Below are 20,385 nucleotides of genomic sequence, written 5' to 3' on the forward strand. Positions count from 1 at the left end.
GCCATGATATTGAGAAAAGAAGGTTATCTCTCACTGTAACTAGAACTGTGAAATTTAACATAGAAAGAAGTTACATCATCACGGCATATATACGTCAATGGCAAACTACTGTAGAAAACTTGGAAAGAAATCTCTAAAACTCAAACTGAACAGCTGGGTAACATGCACATGTACTGTACCACATGAAAAACTAAAAGCTACATGTTGGTATTTTGAAGAAAGTTCTGCATATGCACTTCTCTATTTAAATATGATGTATAAGATTTTAAAATTTTGGTATTATATAACGCCACAGTTCAGTTCATCACATAGAGATAACAATGTTATTGATTGTAATGCCACCTGCTTTTCATAAAGGAACGTTTAAGTATGTAAAAGTTAAAAATTAAGGGAAAAAAATGCAACAACAAAAATATATTGCAAACTAAGCAAAGATCAAAATTCTGAAGACTATGTGTGGCACACTGACACAGTGCAAGCAATTTTATTATTAATAGTTTCTACTGCAACAAACTAGAAAAAAATCTGGAGGTTGTAGAACAGACAATCCATGAAGCATCACACCACCACAATAATACATGACGCACCAAGGCGTTATATAATAGCAAAATCAATCTTAAATTATGGGGAGTGATGTTAAAAATATGTTTTGGGAATGATGTGTGTGTGGAGAGGGTGGCAATACTGTGTTTGTATGCATAATTATACGGTTGATATTTCATTTTCAGTCGTCCATATACAAAACTACAGATTTCAAGCACAGTCTAAGCAGTTGTGGAAATGACCTTCTTTATACATATTTGAGCACATTTCAGTCACTGACTGTTCAATGTCAGAATTATCATTTCTTAACAGTAATTTTTTCCAATGCAATACCTCCCAAAAAATTGAAGTAATTATTTCAGCCTTGCAAAGATGTCATGAAAATCCACTCAACCAGGTACCAAATATATTTGTCATCTCTTATCAAAATAAAAATGAAAATGACAATGCAATGAAGTGAGCAGTTTACCAAGATCATAGTATACACAAACAAGATTTCACAGGGCTCCAATACATGTCTTGATAGTGTGTGGTTGCATACTTGTATAATACTCAAATACTTATAACAGACATTTTACGTATTGTATTCACAAGATTCCTGCATTCCCCGTACCCTTAACTGGTACTGTGCAACACTTTCTATAGAACAAGAACAGTACAAGCACTGAAAAAATTAATAACCAGTCACAGTAACCCCCTAAGTATTATATACCCTCTCATTTCTTTGGTGCAAATAGCAGAGGATGCCTCAGCTACCCCTATTAATAAGAACACAAATAAGAGACTGGTTGCCAGAAAAGCTGGTTTTAGATGCTAGCAATCATAATTCCAACTAAAAGTTATAAAGAAAGACTTGACACAATGCTAACAGTACTTTTCTACTGCTGTGATTTGCTTTTTCCTTAATCAAACAGTTAAAAGGGTATATAATAAATACATACATGTGTGCATGTGCACACATGTGTCTTTACTGGTTCTTACTCTTTGAAGGTGAAACATCTACCTTGTTTCCCCAAAGCCCAGTGACAGTTTCCCAACAGCATTATGTGGGATGGCCATCTTGGATAGTGGAAGACCATCTTACTCAACAGTAAATATATTTGTAATACTTTTTGGATTTGTTTAATGCAGCTTTTAAAAGCTATTATCCATGTCCGAGGTAATGATATAATCAGTTAGACTGTTTTAATATTTTTCTCAATTTTTTGGCCCCAAATAAGCCTACAACACACAAGTATGTTTATTCATTAAAAGCTGCTCTCAATAGCTGGGGGTGGTTTAGGTAACACAGATATGGTTGCAGGGAAAGACGAATCACTTTAAAAGTCATACAAGAATGGATTCACCTTAATTTTGTTCTTTAAAACAGTCATCCAATTCAGCTACATGATATCCTGGTAACATCTTTATAATTTAGATTTCTAATTAGCCTCAGGCAAAGGTTCCACCTTGCTAGTAGCATTTTAAACAGCATAAACATAACCCCAGGGTCAGAGACAAAAGTCAAGTAGCCCATTTTACATACATACTTATATATTTATTTTCAGTGACAAAACCATGAAATGCAAGGAAACATATTCATCAATAATGCTACAACAATATAGAATTAATAGCTACTTATAAACTGTAAGCTGACATATCTACTTTGCTCACATTTCCGAAGAGACATTCACAGAGTTTAATACACATTGCAAAGTAAGGGGATAGGAGTTATAAATGTACTTTATTAACGTTTTACCAGATGAATTTCCAACAGTCAGCAAAAAGCTTAAATTAAACTGTAGTTCAACCAAACAAATCAAGGTATGTCAAAAACAACAGGAAATGGATAGCACACTGCAGACTTCAATTTAAAAAACTAATATTAGCTGAAAAGTGAAATGCACAGCTTAAATTTAGACTGAAAAAATGGTTTACTCCATAAGAGGATAAGGTGCACCTGGAGTAGGAAACAGGGGAAAAAAAGACTATTCACCTGACCTGGTGCTTTAATAAATATGATGCAATCACTCTTGAAGATTGACTTAGGCCAGCCATTTTTAACACATCCAATACTGTTCAAATTTGTTCACTCTTACTTTATGTTACAATATAATAAAAGCTGCTTTCATAGATTCTCTCAGTATACCATAGCTCTATTTATATATTATATATAATATATATAAATCCTGTATCTATAACTGGGATACATACTAAAATACTTGAAAAACCGTTCTAAAGATTTGCTATATAATTAAAGATGCCTTTGCCTCTGTAACAATAATATTTACCCCAATACATTAAAAGTGCTTGTCATGTCTTCAGAAATGCAACTCTAGGACCCCAGGCACTGGAATGGCTGTTGGTAAAATGTCTGGGACTGAATAACAACTCTTAAATTTCTGTGTATGCAGGAAAAGGTGAAAATAACAGACTAATACAAACATAGTAAGATGCCCCCTCCCACATCCCTGTGGCCACTCCTCTTGGAGCAAGAAACAGAGGAATGCACAAAAGGAGAAACAGTCGTACAGTAAAACCATATCTCCAAGCTGCTTACCGGAAACTCTGACTATACTGACCCCTAAACAGCAATTACTGAGAAACTGTACAGTTCAGGATAACCAAATATACCAGACTAAAACCACAACAAACCTCCAAACACATTCAATTTCAAAGCATCCTTTCAGTGCCTTCAAGTATTTGACACTGCACAAAGGAGCTCTTCACACGGTACAGAAAAGATGCAGAGATTAAAGAAAATTTAACATACTCTCAGATATTGTGCCAAATTCATAAAAACAAAAAGTAATTAGGGTACCCCTTGAAGTAACAGCCGAGATTTTCAAACTTAACAGGAAAACACACAGAAAACAAGTCCTAGATTCACATCACTATTACCGAAGCTGAATTATGAAAATGAGATGCAAACCTAAATGTATGGATGTATTATTAAGGTTCCAGTCATTCCCCACTGTTTTCAGTCATCCCCATCAAGGGAAATGGAATTTAATCAATAACATAGCTGCCAGTACTTAAAAAATTAGTTCAGTTGATTTAGGCAAGATTAAGTGCTGGGGTTTTTTTTTGGCAACTGAAATAGTCTTATTTTAGGGAAAGATCTAATTAGAAAATTCAAGAGTGATAGATGATAAATTTCTTTCAAAGAATATTTGTTATATTCAGATTTTTAAAGTGAATTTTAAATGATGATTAACAATTTTGCACCAAGTTTACAGTCAAAGTCTAAATTTAAGTTTAGATAAACAAACTGTACTTAACCGGGTGGTTCACCAACCAGGTTCACTTATAGTGGGAAAATAATAGGAAAAAAGGAAACTGTTATCTTGCTGTTTGAGGTTCTCTGCTGATACTGTGACTGAGGAGTACAATTCATGTCCATTTTGGTACAATTCATGATGTTCACAAAGCATAACCTGTACTGCAATGAATAAAACTGACTTGAAACTTGACCCCCTGCTCCCAGTATTACTGTACGCACACCCAAAATTGACTTTACAAAAGCAGCAAAACACCCATTCTGTTTGTCTGCTTCAGTTTTTCTAGAAACAAAATACATGTAGGAAAGATTCATTTAACACTTTAGGTGGGAGGGGAAACAGGAGAAAGATTTTTCAGTTCTGGAAGGTTAGAAACATGTTCCATTAATAAGAATTAATTCGAATATTAACGGAAAGCTTAGTGAACAAGGACCCCAGTTCTTATGAAGCAATACTTCCAGCTCAAACTAGGAATGCTTTTCTCATTAAAAAAACCCCTCTCCCATACAAAAAACCAGAAGCTAGTAATACTGCAGTCAGTAGCTTTGAAGCATCAGGTTCAAACTGAAGGTAGCAAGAGGACACTGTATAGTTGGTGCCAACAGAATTAGAATTTAACAAATGAGAATCCAAAAATACCCAATTATATGCCAACAGAATGGAAGTTAAGTTAGAAGCCAAATGATGATCAAAAAGAATCAGAGACATGCCAAAATTGGCCAAATATTCTCTTTTTCTATTTCAATCACTGAGTAGATTTGTATTAAAGAACGAAGCCATCAGCAATATGCTGTTAGAGTAAGTCACCCAGATACAGTTAGGACCAGAGCAGGGCATGTGCTCAGTATGACCACAGTACACAGCAAGAGGGAACAAAAAAGAATAGTCTTCTGGCAACATACTTTACTTGTTTCTGCAGGATAAATGTACAATGCCAGTAAGCTGGAAGAAGCAACTACCTGAGAAAAAGACAGGAGTATTTTTTGGGGTGGAAAGTAATACATACCCATCCTGGTGAAAGTTTAGGCTGAATTTCTTCAAACAAGAAATTAAATTTGCCAGTGTGGCTGAATTATGGATTCTATGAATCCCTAAAATTTGGAAATCTGTGTTACCCTAAATATATACCTAGATTATATATCTAGAATAAGTTCTTGCATATTGTAAGAACTTTTTGCCCTTTGTTTTTTCACTTTTTCTTCTATCTAGCCATTAGAAAGGATTACTTCTTTACCATTTCTATTTATTTTAGGCTTGACAAAATTATAATTCTGGATCCATGCTTTCTTTCCTCTAGTCATTGATGCTGTAAATTAATGTTGCAACTAAGGAAGTACAGGACTGTGCAGAAATAATTTTTGTATTAACAATTACATCTGATCAATGATCTCAATCATTGTAACAGCAGCAAATAAAAGTGACTGTAAATATAATACACAAGATGACTACACAACTTTTAAAACTTTTTAATTGTTAACATGACCCATCAGAAAATGGAGGATTGTGCTAGTCTTACATTTTGGAAAATGGATGCATTAAGTATGAGTAACCTACCCAAGGCCACAAAGGCAAACATTATCAGCCAAGATAAAAACTCAGAAGTTCAGACATCAAGCCCTCTGTGCAGACTATAGCAGTGTCTGTGTAGACTATACACTGTAATAGAGTGATAAATCTCATCCAATATTTGAAAGCCTATGCCAGCAAGGAAGTTCTCCACAGAATTAAAGAATTTATCATGGTCAATCTGTCATTTCAGCTGAGATTTTTCTCTTTTTTGTCCATTGCTGAGCAACATAAACACTTCCAGTGAAGTCCTTAGTGTGATAAACCATGTGGTGCACGTGTGTACACACATTTGAAAAGGACAAAGCAATTCTTATTTCATTCAGTTAATATAATGGAAAAGTTTAAACGCTTCACTGTTTCTTCTTCCAAAGTGGACCTACCATAACTTGTGATTCCTATCATCAGTTTTCTGTTTTTATTTACAGGAAGATCTCTTATTTGTTAGAATCTCTGACAAAAATTATTATTCCTATATCCACTATCCTGAGAATTTCTAATCTGTAAAGATCTATGAGAAATTTAATGACAGGATCAATTTACTACTCTGAAGAAGTTAAAACCAAAAAAAACATCTGGATAGGGTTCAGTGGGGAAGAACAGGACATACTTCTCGTGAATTACACTATACTGACAAAGATTATACTGCAAAGATGATGTGAAATGTAATGAAGGCGTGGGTGAGAGGAAATACAAAAAAACCTTTCGCATGCGCAGAGACAACACTTGGACTCTAATTACCTGCCATTTAAGCAACAAACCAGTCCAGTTCTTTTGAGAGTTTTCCCCATTTCATGCACAACTGAAGAGATCCTAATTTTAATACCATGCGTATTAAACGGTGCCTTTGGAGAACCGAATAACTGAAATCTTAAGCCAAAATATTACATAGGAAAAGGAAAGACCTGCAATGCAAATCTGCAGCTCACAGAGAGGAATCAATTTAGAGGAATGGAAAAAAAAAAAATAAAGGCACAATCCTCTGGTAGGTGTGATAACAATTTGAACAGAGGGCAACAGTGGTCAAGCAATTCCAGGTGTTTTCATGAATATGTATATATTTGTAGTGCATCTGCATCTATTTAATTCAGCTTCTACCTTCTTGGTGCTCTTCAGTAATCAAGTATTTGATTTGTAAGATGCTACATCAGTGCCAGCAGGCACAAAATGGTATGATAAATACACTCCTCACAAAATATAAAACCCACGCTCTTAGCGAAGAAAGCACATCTTCAGCTAAATGGAAATCAATATTTCCCTTTAATATTTTTAAAATAGCTCTGCTCAGCCACCTAAAGAGTCCCAGTTGCCACAAAAAGTCATACAAACTCCAAGCCCCGCTCTGTTTAAGTTTCTGTTCCATAGCTCACATCATGAATGTGAACAGGATTCTTCTTGCTTAACTAGACCATAAGAAATTTCTTTAGCAGACCAAGTGAAAAAACAAATCTGATAATTTTTCCATTTTAGCAATTCATTTGAAATCAGTTCCATTACAGAAGCATCAAGTCATTGGTTCCTGTTTTATCACACGCTTTATAAAGACAGGTTTGTTACAACAGCCTTGAAGGGGACCGGCAGTTAGGTTCCCACTGGTCACATTCTTGGGGAGAAACACCTTGGAAGAACTGTGATTCAACAGGACAGGGCTTTTGCAATTTAGAGCTGGGTGTCCCTCGGGGACTAAAGTCACAGAATTAATGCCAGGTGGCACCACTGATTTCGCAGGGAATAAAATTTTGTTTTGTTCTAGAACAACGTGTTTTACAGAAGAGGTGGAGGCACCAGATAGTGATTCTTTTATCACTTCATTTGGGATCTTGCTATATAGGTAATTGGGGGCATTATTTTCCATTACATCTGACCAGGTCCTGTAGCGAACCTCTGCAGATCCCCAGTAGTGTCTAATAGCAGACTCGGAGCGATGGCCTGTCACTGCCATTATTTCTCTAGGCCCCAGTCCTGCTTCACAGAGTAGCTGAATGGTGGTAGTTCGGAGAGAATGATTGGTGTACCGCTGAGAGAGCCGGGCTGCCATACTTATCCTGGGCATCATGGTACCCAGGTAGTTCACACCCATTGGTTCTCTTTTGTACCAGACAGGCTGCTCTTGCATTTGCTCTGATGTTAGCTTTAAGGGGTGCAGATAGAAGGCAGGGGGTTCTGGAGGCAGCTTGGACAAATAAAGTTCCAGTGAAAAAACAGGACAGTTTGGGTCACCTGGCATATCATACATTTTACCCATTTTATGAGGATCTTCTCCATTTTTTCCTTTGCCAGGATACCTAAACATAGCATAGCGACGCCCATTCTTGTCCTTCTCAACAACAAATGCATCCGGAGCCAGATCTCTCAAAATTTCCCTCCCTCTCTTGGCAAAATGCAACTGCAAATCAAACCACACCTTGTTGACGAGTGCCAGTGGACTGTGCAAACCCAGCACACCAGACTGTTTAATCTTACGCAAGTCCTCAGCAGCTATAGGAGGATGGTGGTGAGTCTCATCCTTCCCCTGCATGCGCAGCATCTTCAGCACGCTCACAAACACCATGTTTGCACTAGCAAACTCTTTGTCCTTCATTAAGCAAATCTGACGATTATAAGGTGGCATTTTGAGATGCCGGTTTAAGCCGGCCCGCATTGACTTGTAGCTTGCCACACTGTAGGTATTTCCATCATGATTTCTTATTGTGTAATAAAACTCTCTTAAGATATCATTAAGTTCACTTACTGGGACCAATTCAAAGCTAGGATCCTTGCCATTTTTGGCCAGCCACTGTTTTAATAGGTTAGCTGCCCAGCCAGTCTGCTTGTGGGTGTTTTTGATGCTCTTAGCATCCTCTTCCTCTTCCTCCAAGCCAAAGAGGACATCCTCAGGGAAGTTAAAATTCGTCTGTGCTGCTTCTACTGCTTCTTTATTTTCTGATGAAGTCTCTTCCTGTTTCAACTGCTTTTCGAAACAATTGATCAAAGTTGTACCATCAAATATGCCACAGGTATACGGCACACAGCGAACTACTTTTTGATCTGAGAGCTGTGAAGCGTGGAGTAATATGTAATATTTTGGATTTAATGTAACAAAAAGCAGGTGGCATTAACTGGATTTTTCAAATGATATGGCATGTCAATTCCATATCTCACTACCCAATTAAAATGTATCAGGTCTTTTTTAACCATGGCATTACACATGCTTTAACTGATTGCATGGAAAGCAAACCTAGAACATACACTACAACAGAAGACTGAAAACTGGAAAACATCCTACGTCCTATTTCCCTCCTCCTTGCTCACCTTCCGTTGCTAAATGCCACATCATACACATTCTGTTTTTCCAAATTTTTTTCTTGGTTTCAGACTCTAACTGAAAAAAAATTCCAGAATATACATCCTATACTGAAAATTAAATCTTAAAATTGTACTTCTGTCATCCATTCTGGTATTGGATTTCCTACGTATCAAGTACTGACAAGTGTTTTAATAGCTATAATCCACAGGTATCTTGTGAAGTTCCAAACAACCATTCTCTATGAAATGCCTTAATAAGAAGGTAGAGTGAGGCACAGTTTATACACTAAAATACCTTTAGGTAGTCTGGCTACCTTTGCCAGACTATTTCTGTGACAGGTGAAAACCAGAATATTGTCCAGTATATTTTCTTCTTGCTTTGAAATACAATTTAGATTTACCTGTACTTTGAAACACTAATGAATTTGTAAATTTTGGCTAGAAGAAATTAATTTTATTCACCTTAATAAAATGACTTCTAACAGCAACGTATAACTATGAGGTGATTTCTGAAATACCTATATATAGAAAGAAAATAATTTATGAGTAATTCTAAATAGTTTAATTTCAACCTTTACATTTCAAAGCAAGTTCAACAAATTTTAGACAAAGAATCCAGAAGTACTACATTTTCTCCTTTATCATGAAGCAGCTATTCCTGAAGAAAGCTTCTTTTCCTTTCTGTTTTCCTATGACATATAGCAATCAAACATTAGAATTCCAATTTTAACTTCTGGATTAGCGCAGAAATGAGAGCACTTTCATAATGTATAAAGTATTTGTAGCTTTAAGTTCAAGCCCTTCAGACAAAGATGGGGCAGGTTTTCTTTGTATATTAGCTCTGTTTTAACAGACAAATTTTTAGTGTGCTCCTAATTTACTAACTTATCTACCTACACAACCCCATCAGAAAACTTCTGAAAAGATTATCAGAAGCTCATGCTCCAAATAATACTCTGAATCAGAAGAAGAAAAATTCAAACGGACAGAAACTAGAAAGGATGGCACAGAAAGAAATTAAAACTGTTTCATTATAAGCAATAAAGGTAAAGAACTTTTCTCCTGTGGATTGTAACTTTAGAATTTTATATAGAAACAATCAACAGCCTACCTGTGTTGTTCCCTCAGCAGTTCGCTTGTTTGCCGAAGTATCTGTTGGTGGCCTGCTTGTCTGGCTGTCTGGGGGGTCAAGAAATTGTTCATTTGCAGTATTTAATCAGTACTAATTACTGCTATCCACTACACAAATTTGGAGACAATATTCAAAACTGTTTGATACTAAACATTCAGTATGTGGCATATCTAACTTTTAGCCCTTATTTTCAATTATAAATATTCAGGTTTGATTAATGTGTTCCCTTCCTTGTAAATTTGACAGTGTATTATAAACATTTTATGAGCAATACTCTTGCCTATCTGAGTACAAAGTATAACTCCAACCTCTCCCCTGTCTGTATGCAAATTGACATGATACTAAACTGAAAAAATATCACAATTATTAAATATTTTTGTGCCAAAAAAACGGACTGAAAAATGGATGGTTAAACAGACTGCAAAATGTATAACTGAGACAATTTGTGCAGGAAGACTGAGTATCTTTACTAGCTCAGTCAAGTATCTAAATGTATCTAAACTTAAGAAGTTGCTTGAACATTTGATGTAAACATTTAAATCCAAATTCTCTCCCTTTTTATTTTAACCAGTGCTGGCCCAAATCAGTGTTTCAATTCTGGTGAGAAAACTATATACACTAAGGCTATATGATCTGCATAAAATGGGATACATTTTTTGGACACACGGGTCCTTCTTTGTGTCATCCGGCACAACCCTTTTTATGTTGTGTTAAATCATTTTTATTTGCTATAGAGCTAGGAGTCAATACAAAACATAAATGTCCAGCTCCATGGAAGACATATTTTAACACAGGTAACTTAGAGATGGGAAAATTAAAAGAAACTAGTTCTGATGTCAAGCTCTGCTTGAGTTCATTTTGACATTATATTGTGCCAATGACGAACTTGCTATAATCCAACTCGCAAATCTTGAAAACCTCTCAGAAAAAAGAAATCAAGGTGTGTAAAACCAAAAGTGCAGAGAAACATCATGGCATGGACAAAGACTGAAAGAAAGTATTTTAAAACAGTTAACCTAGATACCATTATTTGAACATTTATTGTGTTCGGAGACTTTATTTTAAATACTATAAGTGTACTTCTTTGGAACTAGGTTAGTATTCAGTTGTGATTTTTTCTCCCATTTTGTTCACTTTCAAGTGTTGTGCAAATTAAGTTCCTGATTATACTTTCCTCTCAGCATGTCTTTGCTGAGAAAGGCAGTCAAATTATTTTGAGAGACTGTATTAAAAATAAATACCAAGTTGTTAATGGTAGAATAGAGGAGTTTCTGACTTCCTGCTAGGAATTACATAAATCAAGTTTCAAATAAAACAAAGCTTACAAAGCCACACTGCTGACTCTTTCTAAGGAGGGATTATTTTCAACAATGTCTGAAACACATCTACCATACAGATGCTTTTCATCTTGAAAATTTCAACAGAAACGCAAACCGGAAGAATCATCTCTCTAAAACACACTAATAAACAAACTTCCACAGAAGTGCAGTTTTGTGTTTCCCTCTGACAACTGTTTTCCTTTCCCAGTGTTTAAATTCAAGCATAACTTACCAATCTTGGGTGCTACAACGGTGGGTGGTTCAGTAGGTGCTGTATTATTAAATGCAGAGACAGGAATCTTCATCTGTAGGGGCGCTCGACTGCTGGTAGCAGTATAAAGTCCTGAAGTACCCACTGTGGGCAAAGAAGTCCTTGTGGTCTGGGCAACAGGATGTGCAGTAGAAACAGCCTGTACTGCCAACGTTGTGCCTATTGACCCAGCACTGGCTGTAGAGTTCCTTTGAATACCAGGACTGGGCACAGGTGGAATGCTATTTGGTTTAGTTGTGTTAGTTGATGCCAAAGACACTGTAGTTTTGGTAAGGCTACCAACTGTAGATGAGTTTTGTACAGATATAAATTCAACATTGCCTGACTGCTGGTTAGAGACCAAAGTCCCTGTGTGGCCTTGCAGAAGTGGAGGCTGGGATGACACTGCAACAGGGACATGCAAGATTACGGGCAAAGACTGCAATGAGACAGCCACTGATTGAGTGCTTCCAGCGGGCACCTGGTTAGTGCCTACAACCGTAGCTGTGTTAGCTGTGGGAAGAACTGCTGTCGTCAAAGAGCTGGTAGAGGTCACTGGAGTTTGAAGTTTAGGATGTCCACTGACAACTGCTGGATAAGGAGCAAGACTGGAAGCTGGCACTACACACAAAAAAATTAATAAAAAAATTTAAGTATTTGAACCAAGTGGGAAGTTTCACTGCAACGCAACAAATGGAAATGATTTATCATGAGGGCAGTGAGTCACTGGAACTGGTTGTCCAGAGAAGCTGTGAACGCCCTATCATTTAAAGTGTTCAAAGTCAGTCTGAACAGGGCTTTGAGCAACCTGATCCTGTGAAAGATGTCCTGGCCCATGGCAGCGGGTTGGACTAGATGATCTTTAAAGGTCCCTTCTAACCCAAACCATTCTGTAAAAGAGGTGGTGTATGATTAACCTTTTTTGCAAATAAAGGCTATAAATACTGTTTTTCTGTTGTACATTCTGATATGCAATGGCCTAGTTAAAAAACACAGTCAGTACTGTACTGCTTGAAAGAAGTGGCAGGAAAAGATATATAAGGAATTATGACAAACAGGCTTGAAGAAAGCTCCAAGATTTAACTGCTGGGAACATATAAAATACAGCATTTTAAACACTCATTACAGAAATGGTAGAGCAACTGGTCCTTCACAAAACACAAGAAAAACTATGTCAGTTATGACTAATTTGCCTTGTATAGGTAGGACCTTGTATCCAGAAGGTTCTACTGAAACCAAGTATTAATGTGTCAGAGAAAATACTCACTTTTATGCAACGAAATTTCAAGATTAAATCCAAAAATCAGGAGCATAAGCTACTGAAAGCCTATATATGCCTACTATTAGATAATTCTGTGGAAAAGATTCAGCATTCAATATTAAACTATTTTTAAAACCGAGGATGGTGAGACTACAATGAATGTAATTAATGGTGGGTTTGAGTCGACATTCCCTATAAAATTTTAATCTAGAAATTCCATTTTTCAACATGATTCCTTTAAGAAATGGGGTTTATAACTGCCATTTAGTTTCTCACTCAATTTCTGTAGCCATTAGGTAGAGGGGAGGATATTAGCATCCTATTATGACCAAATACAAAACAGGGCCTGAGCCATGTGTTTCACTTCTTGGCAGCTGAAACTCTGCCAGTTTTGCTGTCATACCTAGCGTGGAGTCTCCTGAAGCATCTCATTTATCCTAATCTAATTTTGGCTGGCCAAATCAACACATTTTTTCACATACCTGGTAAGCCCACTGCACAAATATAAACCAGGAATGTGGTAGAGAGTTAAAAATAATGATTTTCATGTCAGAAAAAAAAGAAACAAAATTGGTTTTGCTCTGTTTAGTTAGTTACTTCTTTAATGGAAAGCAATAAAACTTTTAAGAAATGTGTTTACAGTCCATAGGGAGTTTCTTACCTGCACTCACAGGTGCTTGAAAAGTTGCTGGTGTGCTCTCTCCTACGTTCCTCTTTGACTCAAGCATCTGCCTCACTGTGCCAGCATTTCTATGGAATGAAGTTTCAAGTAGCATTTCTCAGTAAGTCATGTCAGGTATATTTATGAACAGTACAATGGTGAAAAAATCCCCTTATTTTAGAGCTATTCTTTCCACTGAGATTTTCTAAACCCATTTTCTGGTCCTCATGGAAATTAACTTTGAATATTCTCCTACTAAAAAAGTGCAGAATTATTTGTACATTTTCAAGTGCTTTCACCAAGTTTGCCTTCCAGTATGAGAATTTTCTCATTCTTGAAACTAAACTTCTAGTTTTATCCATAATTTTTAACCACTAAAACAACAGCCCAATTTACCTAAGAATACATTCAATATTGTCAATTTATGACTTCTGTGAAAGCAAACTGAATTTTACAACTGAAGAGCAACGAAGGAAAAGGAAGAACACTTTAATTAAAAAAAACTCAAAATACTGGGATTATCCATGACATTAGGTATCTGAAGCATCCTACTGTAAATTTTGACATGGTCACAGCGATGTGGTTTGCTTACCGATACGTGGCATTGTTTGTATTTGCAGTGTCAGTTGCTGCTTTCCCTGGAGATGCAGGTGCATTTGCTGAATTCTACACCAAATGAGAGAGAGTGAAAGAAAAGCCATAACAAAACAACTCTAAGTCAGCTTGCAAACTTATGCTTTCATTCTATTTCATATCCACTCACTTCTATGTAAGAGGTTCATTTTCTGAAGCCAACACTGCAGAAGAACTTTACAACTCCCTGAAATCTCCTTGGTCCTACCTGCCTCCCTCTCCTATATCCTCTTTCCTTTTGCCCCTCCACCCCAGAACCAAGGTACTGGGATTCACTCTTATTTACACTGTACTCTTCATACTAAAGTAAATCAGATTCAATTATATACAGTTTAAGGTGTTTTCAAGCTAATAATGGCTAAAGAAGTTTCTGTACAAATCAGAATTACAAACAGATGTTGAAAAACTTCTTTCATATCAGTGTCTTTAACCAAACCAGACAAACGTACTTTGTGAATGTCACTGAACAACCAAATCACATCTTTCTGCATATAAATTTTCTTTATTTTTCAACACAACTCAGAAAAAGAAAACCAAACCACGGCACTATCTAGTTCGTACTTCCTGTCTCTTCTTCCAGTCCTCCTTGGCTGCTCCAAACCGCTTTGTCAATCTAGCAATTTTAGCCTAAATGGGAAGAAGATGAAAACAAACAAAACCATAAATGTCCTCCCCAAGAACCATGAAAGAAATCATACAAACTAAAATATATACAACTAACACATCAAGTCGAAGGCTATCTTCATATGAGGGGAAATTATTTTTCCTTGAAATACAGTACAACTGTATTGTTTCAGAACAGCAGAAAGACACATCTGCGTATCACAATCAAGCTATCTTATAGACAACTTGAATTATTTCCTTCCTATTCACAATTGCACAAACCGAATCCCTCTTTCATATTCACAAGAAACCCTACATATACGAAAGCCTTACATGATGTTATTAATTTGACAGTGTAGTTGATGGCTAAAGACACTGGTACACAAGTATACTGTAAGCATCTTAGCACTCAAAAAGTCAACGTAAAATGTCTCGGGCAGCAAGAGGAAAGAGCTGTGTGGTAGGAAGTGGTCTGGCAAACTCCATATTTCTTTTAACACTAAAACAGCCTTATTGTTTGAAGTTGTTATGACAGAAGCTTTTAATTGTCTTGTCACTTCAAAATTCTTTGATTTTTGTGATGTTCCTCATGTCACCACTATGTATGTATTTTCTATAAAGAATACAAGAAAGCATACTGCATTCACCACTAACTATTTGTTTTCTTGCGGATTGTTTAGTTTCTGGGGAAACAACAGTCAGCAAACTTCTGGTTTCATAGAGGCATTAGATATTTTCATACCTAGCATTTATTTGAAAAATGTCATCTAACAGAACAGCACAGAATGGAAGAAGAGAATGGAAAAGTGGTTCACTAGCAGCTAAAGAATCAGTTTGCCAGAAGGAAGATCTGCTTTGGGGTTTTTTGATGATTAATTGGTTGCATTCCTCTTTCTGAGTTGGAAAATACAGTTTTACAACTCAAAAGGAACATTAGTATTTGCTGCTCCCCCACCCTCTTCTCCCCTTGTGGAGCCAAAATGGCTTCCCTACTGACAACTACAGGAGACTTACTACTAAATATTGAGGAACTTATTTTTGATTTTGACCCCAGTACGCAGCTGAACACACACTCACCTGCAGTTCAGTAAATGCAGTTTTATGCCTCTTGGTACATTCAGCTTTCTCTATTCGGGTTTTCAAGTCTGCCAGAGTCTTGTCAAATATCACACACTGTAAAGTGCTAAGTTTTTCTTCTAACAGTTTCTGGATAACCTGCAAAATTATTATATTAAAAAAATAACAATGCAATTCCAAAATCTGGGAGACCATCTATAAAAATATTCTCAATTCTTAGCAAGTATCCTGCTATAAACAGAACAATGACAACTGTTGTGCCCTGTCAATCAAATAAATCTATAGTCACCAATAAGTGTATGGTTGCATAGCTAAGAAGTTTCTACATCTACTTTGGCAAATACAAATGGTCCCTCTTTGCCATTAATTTAAGAAATTAATTTCATTGCTGTATGATAAGTGCATAAAATCTTACTGAATATAAAAATAACCTTAATAACAGAAGATATTTTCTTAAAGTGCAGTGTTTACACAAAGTTTTCTTCTTACTTTTCTGTTCTTGAGAGGGACACTGGCATTCAAAGAACAGAAACTAAAGACATTTAACAAAACCTTATTTCTGAGATGTATTTTCCCCTAGCAAAAATGCAGTGTTGCTTTTCTTGCAGAAGCTAAAAACAGAAAAAGACTGATTTCCACAAATTTTGATAAACTTATTACTTAAATTTTTTCTCCCTTCTATACCTTTTGCAGCACAAAAAAAATGTCTTGGGAAACAAAAATAAATAAGCAACAAACGTGGTTCAGTTTTTGCCATCCTACATTGATGAAGTTACAACACACTAGCTAACTAATGGAAGAATAGCACAATTTTTTTTCTTCAAGATCATAGGTTCCTTACATAGCAATGGTGCAATCAGCTCTACAGAAATCTGCAAAATGCTATGTCGATTGTGCTTGTTTGGAGACTCTTTAAAGCTAGGCACAAAATAAAGCGCAAAACATATAAGCTTCCCACGCCGAAATAACACCTTTACCAAGATTCTCATACTGGAGTCATACGAGAATTAAGAGTTTAACTATTTTATATATTTCAAATATAACTCCTGCAGCATAGTTTTCAAATGATATTTGGTCTCTTCTTAAAAGTAAGGCAATGTAGGACTTTATACAAAATAAGTCAACTCTTGTTATTTGAATTATATCCAATGCTCAACCACAAAAAAGAGAAAGTGTCTGGGGGTGCAGGGAGTGGTGGGAAAGGACAGCTAATTCAAAGCTGGTAACACAAGTGACAGGTGCGCGTACATTCTTCGCTCTGCACCTCCGTTCTACCTTTTGTAATTTTTGGTCAACATCCTTTCTGGCTGTAATTTTTACTTGGAGTTCTGCCTCATAATCTTCTTCCATGTACCGACGATGTTTAAAATGAACATCATCCATGTCCTCAGATTTGCAACGCTTTCTCTTTAATGCTTCACCTGGAACAATTAGAAACAACTGCTCGTGAGGAACTCTTATAAAAACAGATATCTGCAGAATGCCACAGAACTAATTAGTATATATGCATGTATTCAGGAAGTGTAATGAATATGTAATAGAATTGTGATGAATATGTATTAGTGTCATGAACATAACCTGGTCTGTTAGGTTGCTGGGTGTGCATGCTTTATGGAGCTATTCTCATGCACCCAGCGTGCTGAATAAAGTAGTATCAGCTTTCTAACCTAGCAACTGGTTGGAGAGTTTATTTCATGGTTTGCAGTGACAAGCCTGATAGAAGGCTATGGTGAGACAACTAGCTTGGTGGATGAGGGGAGAGGAATGAGTGCTGTTTATCTTGAGTAATGTTTTTGACACCCAAAACATCCTCAGAGACAAATTCATGATGTATGGCCTAGATAATTGGACTGGCACAACCGAGGGGCTCCAAGAGCTGGGATTAGTGGCACATAGTCCAGCTGGAGCTCCTCACTAGTTAAGTACACCAGCAGATGCTACTGGTACCAACACTAACATCTTCATTTATGACCTAGACAATGGGATAACAGGACAATTTGCAAATGATGCAAGACTGGTAGGAGCGATTGGTACACTAAATGGTTATCACGCCATTCAGTCACACTGACAAATTGGAGAAACGGGCAAACAAGAATCTCATGAATTTTAACAAAAGGAAATGCAAAGTACTGCACTTGGGTAGGGATAAACACATGTACTAGTACAGGCTGGGAACTCGCTGGAAAACAGCTCTGAAGAAAAGGCCCGGCTGCTCTTCATGCACATGAAGTTGAACATGGGCCAGAAATGTGCACTGTTGGCAAAGAAGGCCAACAATATCCTTGGCTGCCTGATGATGAGTATTGCCAGCAGGTTGAGGGAGGCAATTATTCCCCTCTAATCGGGACATGTGAGACTGAACTTTGAGTCTTATGTCCAGTTCTGGGCTTCTAAATACAAGAAAGATGCAAAAATACTGGAGAGAGTGCAGTGTAGATTTACCAAGGTGTTTTACAGACTGAAGCATCCATCATGAGCTGGAATTGTTTAACTGGAAAAGGCCATTAGGGGAGAGTGAACAAGACAGAGCAAGTCTCTTAATGAGTACTAGTGACAGGACAAGAGAAATGGATGTAAACTGAAATACAGGAAATTCCACTCAGACATATAAAAACTTTTTTACTGTGAGGGTGGTCAAACACTGGAAGCAGAACACTGGAAGGCTGTGGAATCCCCACGTGGGGAGATAGTCAAAACCTCTCTCTGGACATGGTTCTGAGTAAACTGCTCTAGTTGACCAGGTTTTAAATAGGGGCATTGGACTATATAATCACTGAAAGTCCCCTCCAACCTCAATGATTCTGTGCTTCTAATACAAACCACCAAGTGAAGCATAATAGTTTCATTACATACTTTTCTCTGTTTGTTTCTCTTCTTTGTGGGCCTCTTCTCCTTCTTTATTCTCCTCACTCTCATTTCTTCTCTCCTCCTTCACTTCTTCTATAAACAGAAGAAAGAACTCTATGTGTTACTTAGATGTCCAAAAGTCTTATAATCGTCCTAGTTTGACTAGCAAATTTAGAATACTTATTAAAGACCATGTCAGGGAGGGGAAATAAGAATGATAGAAAGGGAATGCAGATATGAAAAAATAAGAGAATACCCTCAAAACAAAAATTTGAACTATCATCTAACACAGTAAGATTCACTTCTGAATCTGCTTAGCAATAAAATCAGAATAACTGAACTATAATAACTGAGGTAACATAATGTTTCAGTTACCTCTGAAATGAAAAGAATGTATTTTTAAACTTAGCTAAAGTTGTCAACAAACTATTTTAGCTTATTTTTCTGCATAGGGAAAATGTATAAAAATTTCAGTAACAAATTACTAATATATTTCTCTATTTACAATTGGCAAATTCAGCCATAATCTTTATGGTAGAAAAGGCCTAGATTCTTCTTTGGTTAACAAATATGAATTTTCATTTAAAGTTTCTCGCTAATACAAATCTTGATAATACAATATCACAATAGAGGACCAGTCATTTAAAATTATACATTTTAGGAAATGCTTAAATAAAGAAAAATCTGAATCCCCAAACACACAGAGGTTAAAATGAAAAATGCTAATGTTTCCTGAAAAACTTTATTATCTGTTCCATTACATTCCATTATGTGTTTCATATAGGCCGTATTTGCTACCTCCTACACTGGCTAGATATAACCTATAACTATTGCTTTTGAGATTACATTAAAATCTATCCAGAGCAACTCAGCACTGTGCTACTGTACACTTCTTCAATTTCCTGTATTTGTTTTGTCATTCACAGCATTTACTACCTTTTCTAGGGAAAGTTCTAGCTGCAAAGGTATGCTTGATGCTCTCTTAAAATTAAATTTTACTTCTATTATGAAGAACATTTGAATGATTTAAAATAAGTCACCTAGTAAATCAGAAAAAGGAAGGAGTCAGAAAATAAAAATCTGAAATTATGACAATTTTTATTTTGTTAATTCATACAAGAAATAATATTCAGAAGATAAATTCTGCAAAGCAAATCTGATTTACTTTTAAGGTAATAAAAATGGTATAGTGCCTATGCCACCTGCTTTTAAGACTTACAGATAAGCTTCATGTGTTTAAGTGTTATGACTAAATAGGACTAATTTACCTAAGAATCTAAAGGAGAGTCATTAAGTTCAAGAGAACATTTCCCACAATTCACAGATTTTAATATTCAGTTGAAAGACACAAATATTCCATGGAAAGATACACACACCTGGAATGTCTTTAACGTAAGTTAAAAGCTTCAAAGTTAAGTTTTTTTCAGTTCTGTGTAAAGGACAAGTAATGTCAGGGAGGAGGAAGTCCTTCCTTTACAAATTTCCATCACTGTGAAGAAATTTAGCTCATTTAACTAAAAGTGGTTTAAACACAATGCCCAGCTAAACCTCTCTAGTTAAGGAGGAGAAAATTTTACAACTGACTATCAGCTTATTTTTCACTGATAATTTGTGATCTTGTTATCCTGACACTAGACAGGCAGAAGCTACGAATGCAACCCTTTAAAAAAACTGATTATATCATCAAGTTATCAGTGTATTTATCACAATCACAGTTGTCTTAAGTCACACTATTTGCTGTGCATCTCAACACAAAGGTACAAAGGTGTTTTGGGGTTTTTTAAATTTTTTTTGACTGAGTGTTTGTCTGTTACTAAACAATTGAAAATACCTTGTGATAATTTTACAGCTACAAGCTTTTATATCTGCTTAGTGACTGGCTGGTTGACTATTTGGATGTCAGTTCTGCTAAAATACATATATAAATGGAAATAAGAATAATCTGTAA

General features: G+C 36.2%; 1 protein-coding gene across 9 annotated transcripts in view; it reads right to left on the minus strand.

The window, feature by feature from the left end:
* LOC113988804 (activating transcription factor 7 interacting protein) overlaps window positions 1–20,385 on the minus strand; it is an 86,073-nt gene that overhangs the window by 21,172 nt on the left and 44,516 nt on the right. For 6 of the 9 annotated variants that reach the window (XM_039391426.1, XM_039391424.1, XM_027722736.2 and 3 more), the window contains exons 3-11: window positions 18,444–18,530; window positions 16,866–17,011; window positions 15,591–15,728; window positions 14,472–14,537; window positions 13,870–13,943; window positions 13,278–13,366; window positions 11,338–11,976; window positions 9,766–9,833; window positions 8,101–8,319 (exon numbers count right to left, since the gene is read on the minus strand). In XM_039391426.1, the coding sequence (XP_039247360.1) occupies window positions 8,101–8,319; window positions 9,766–9,833; window positions 11,338–11,976; window positions 13,278–13,366; window positions 13,870–13,943; window positions 14,472–14,537; window positions 15,591–15,728; window positions 16,866–17,011; window positions 18,444–18,530 (1,526 nt within the window). The remainder of the gene's footprint in view (window positions 1–8,100; window positions 8,320–9,765; window positions 9,834–11,337; window positions 11,977–13,277; window positions 13,367–13,869; window positions 13,944–14,471; window positions 14,538–15,590; window positions 15,729–16,865; window positions 17,012–18,443; window positions 18,531–20,385) is intronic. The other 3 variants (XM_027722739.2, XM_027722740.2, XM_027722738.2) reach the window with 2 other exon arrangements.

The sequence above is a fragment of the Pipra filicauda genome, unplaced genomic scaffold, assembly GCF_003945595.2.
Source record: "Pipra filicauda isolate LSUMZ 115617 unplaced genomic scaffold, ASM394559v2 scaffold95_size2449627_pilon, whole genome shotgun sequence".
NCBI classification, from domain to species: domain Eukaryota; kingdom Metazoa; phylum Chordata; class Aves; order Passeriformes; family Pipridae; genus Pipra; species Pipra filicauda.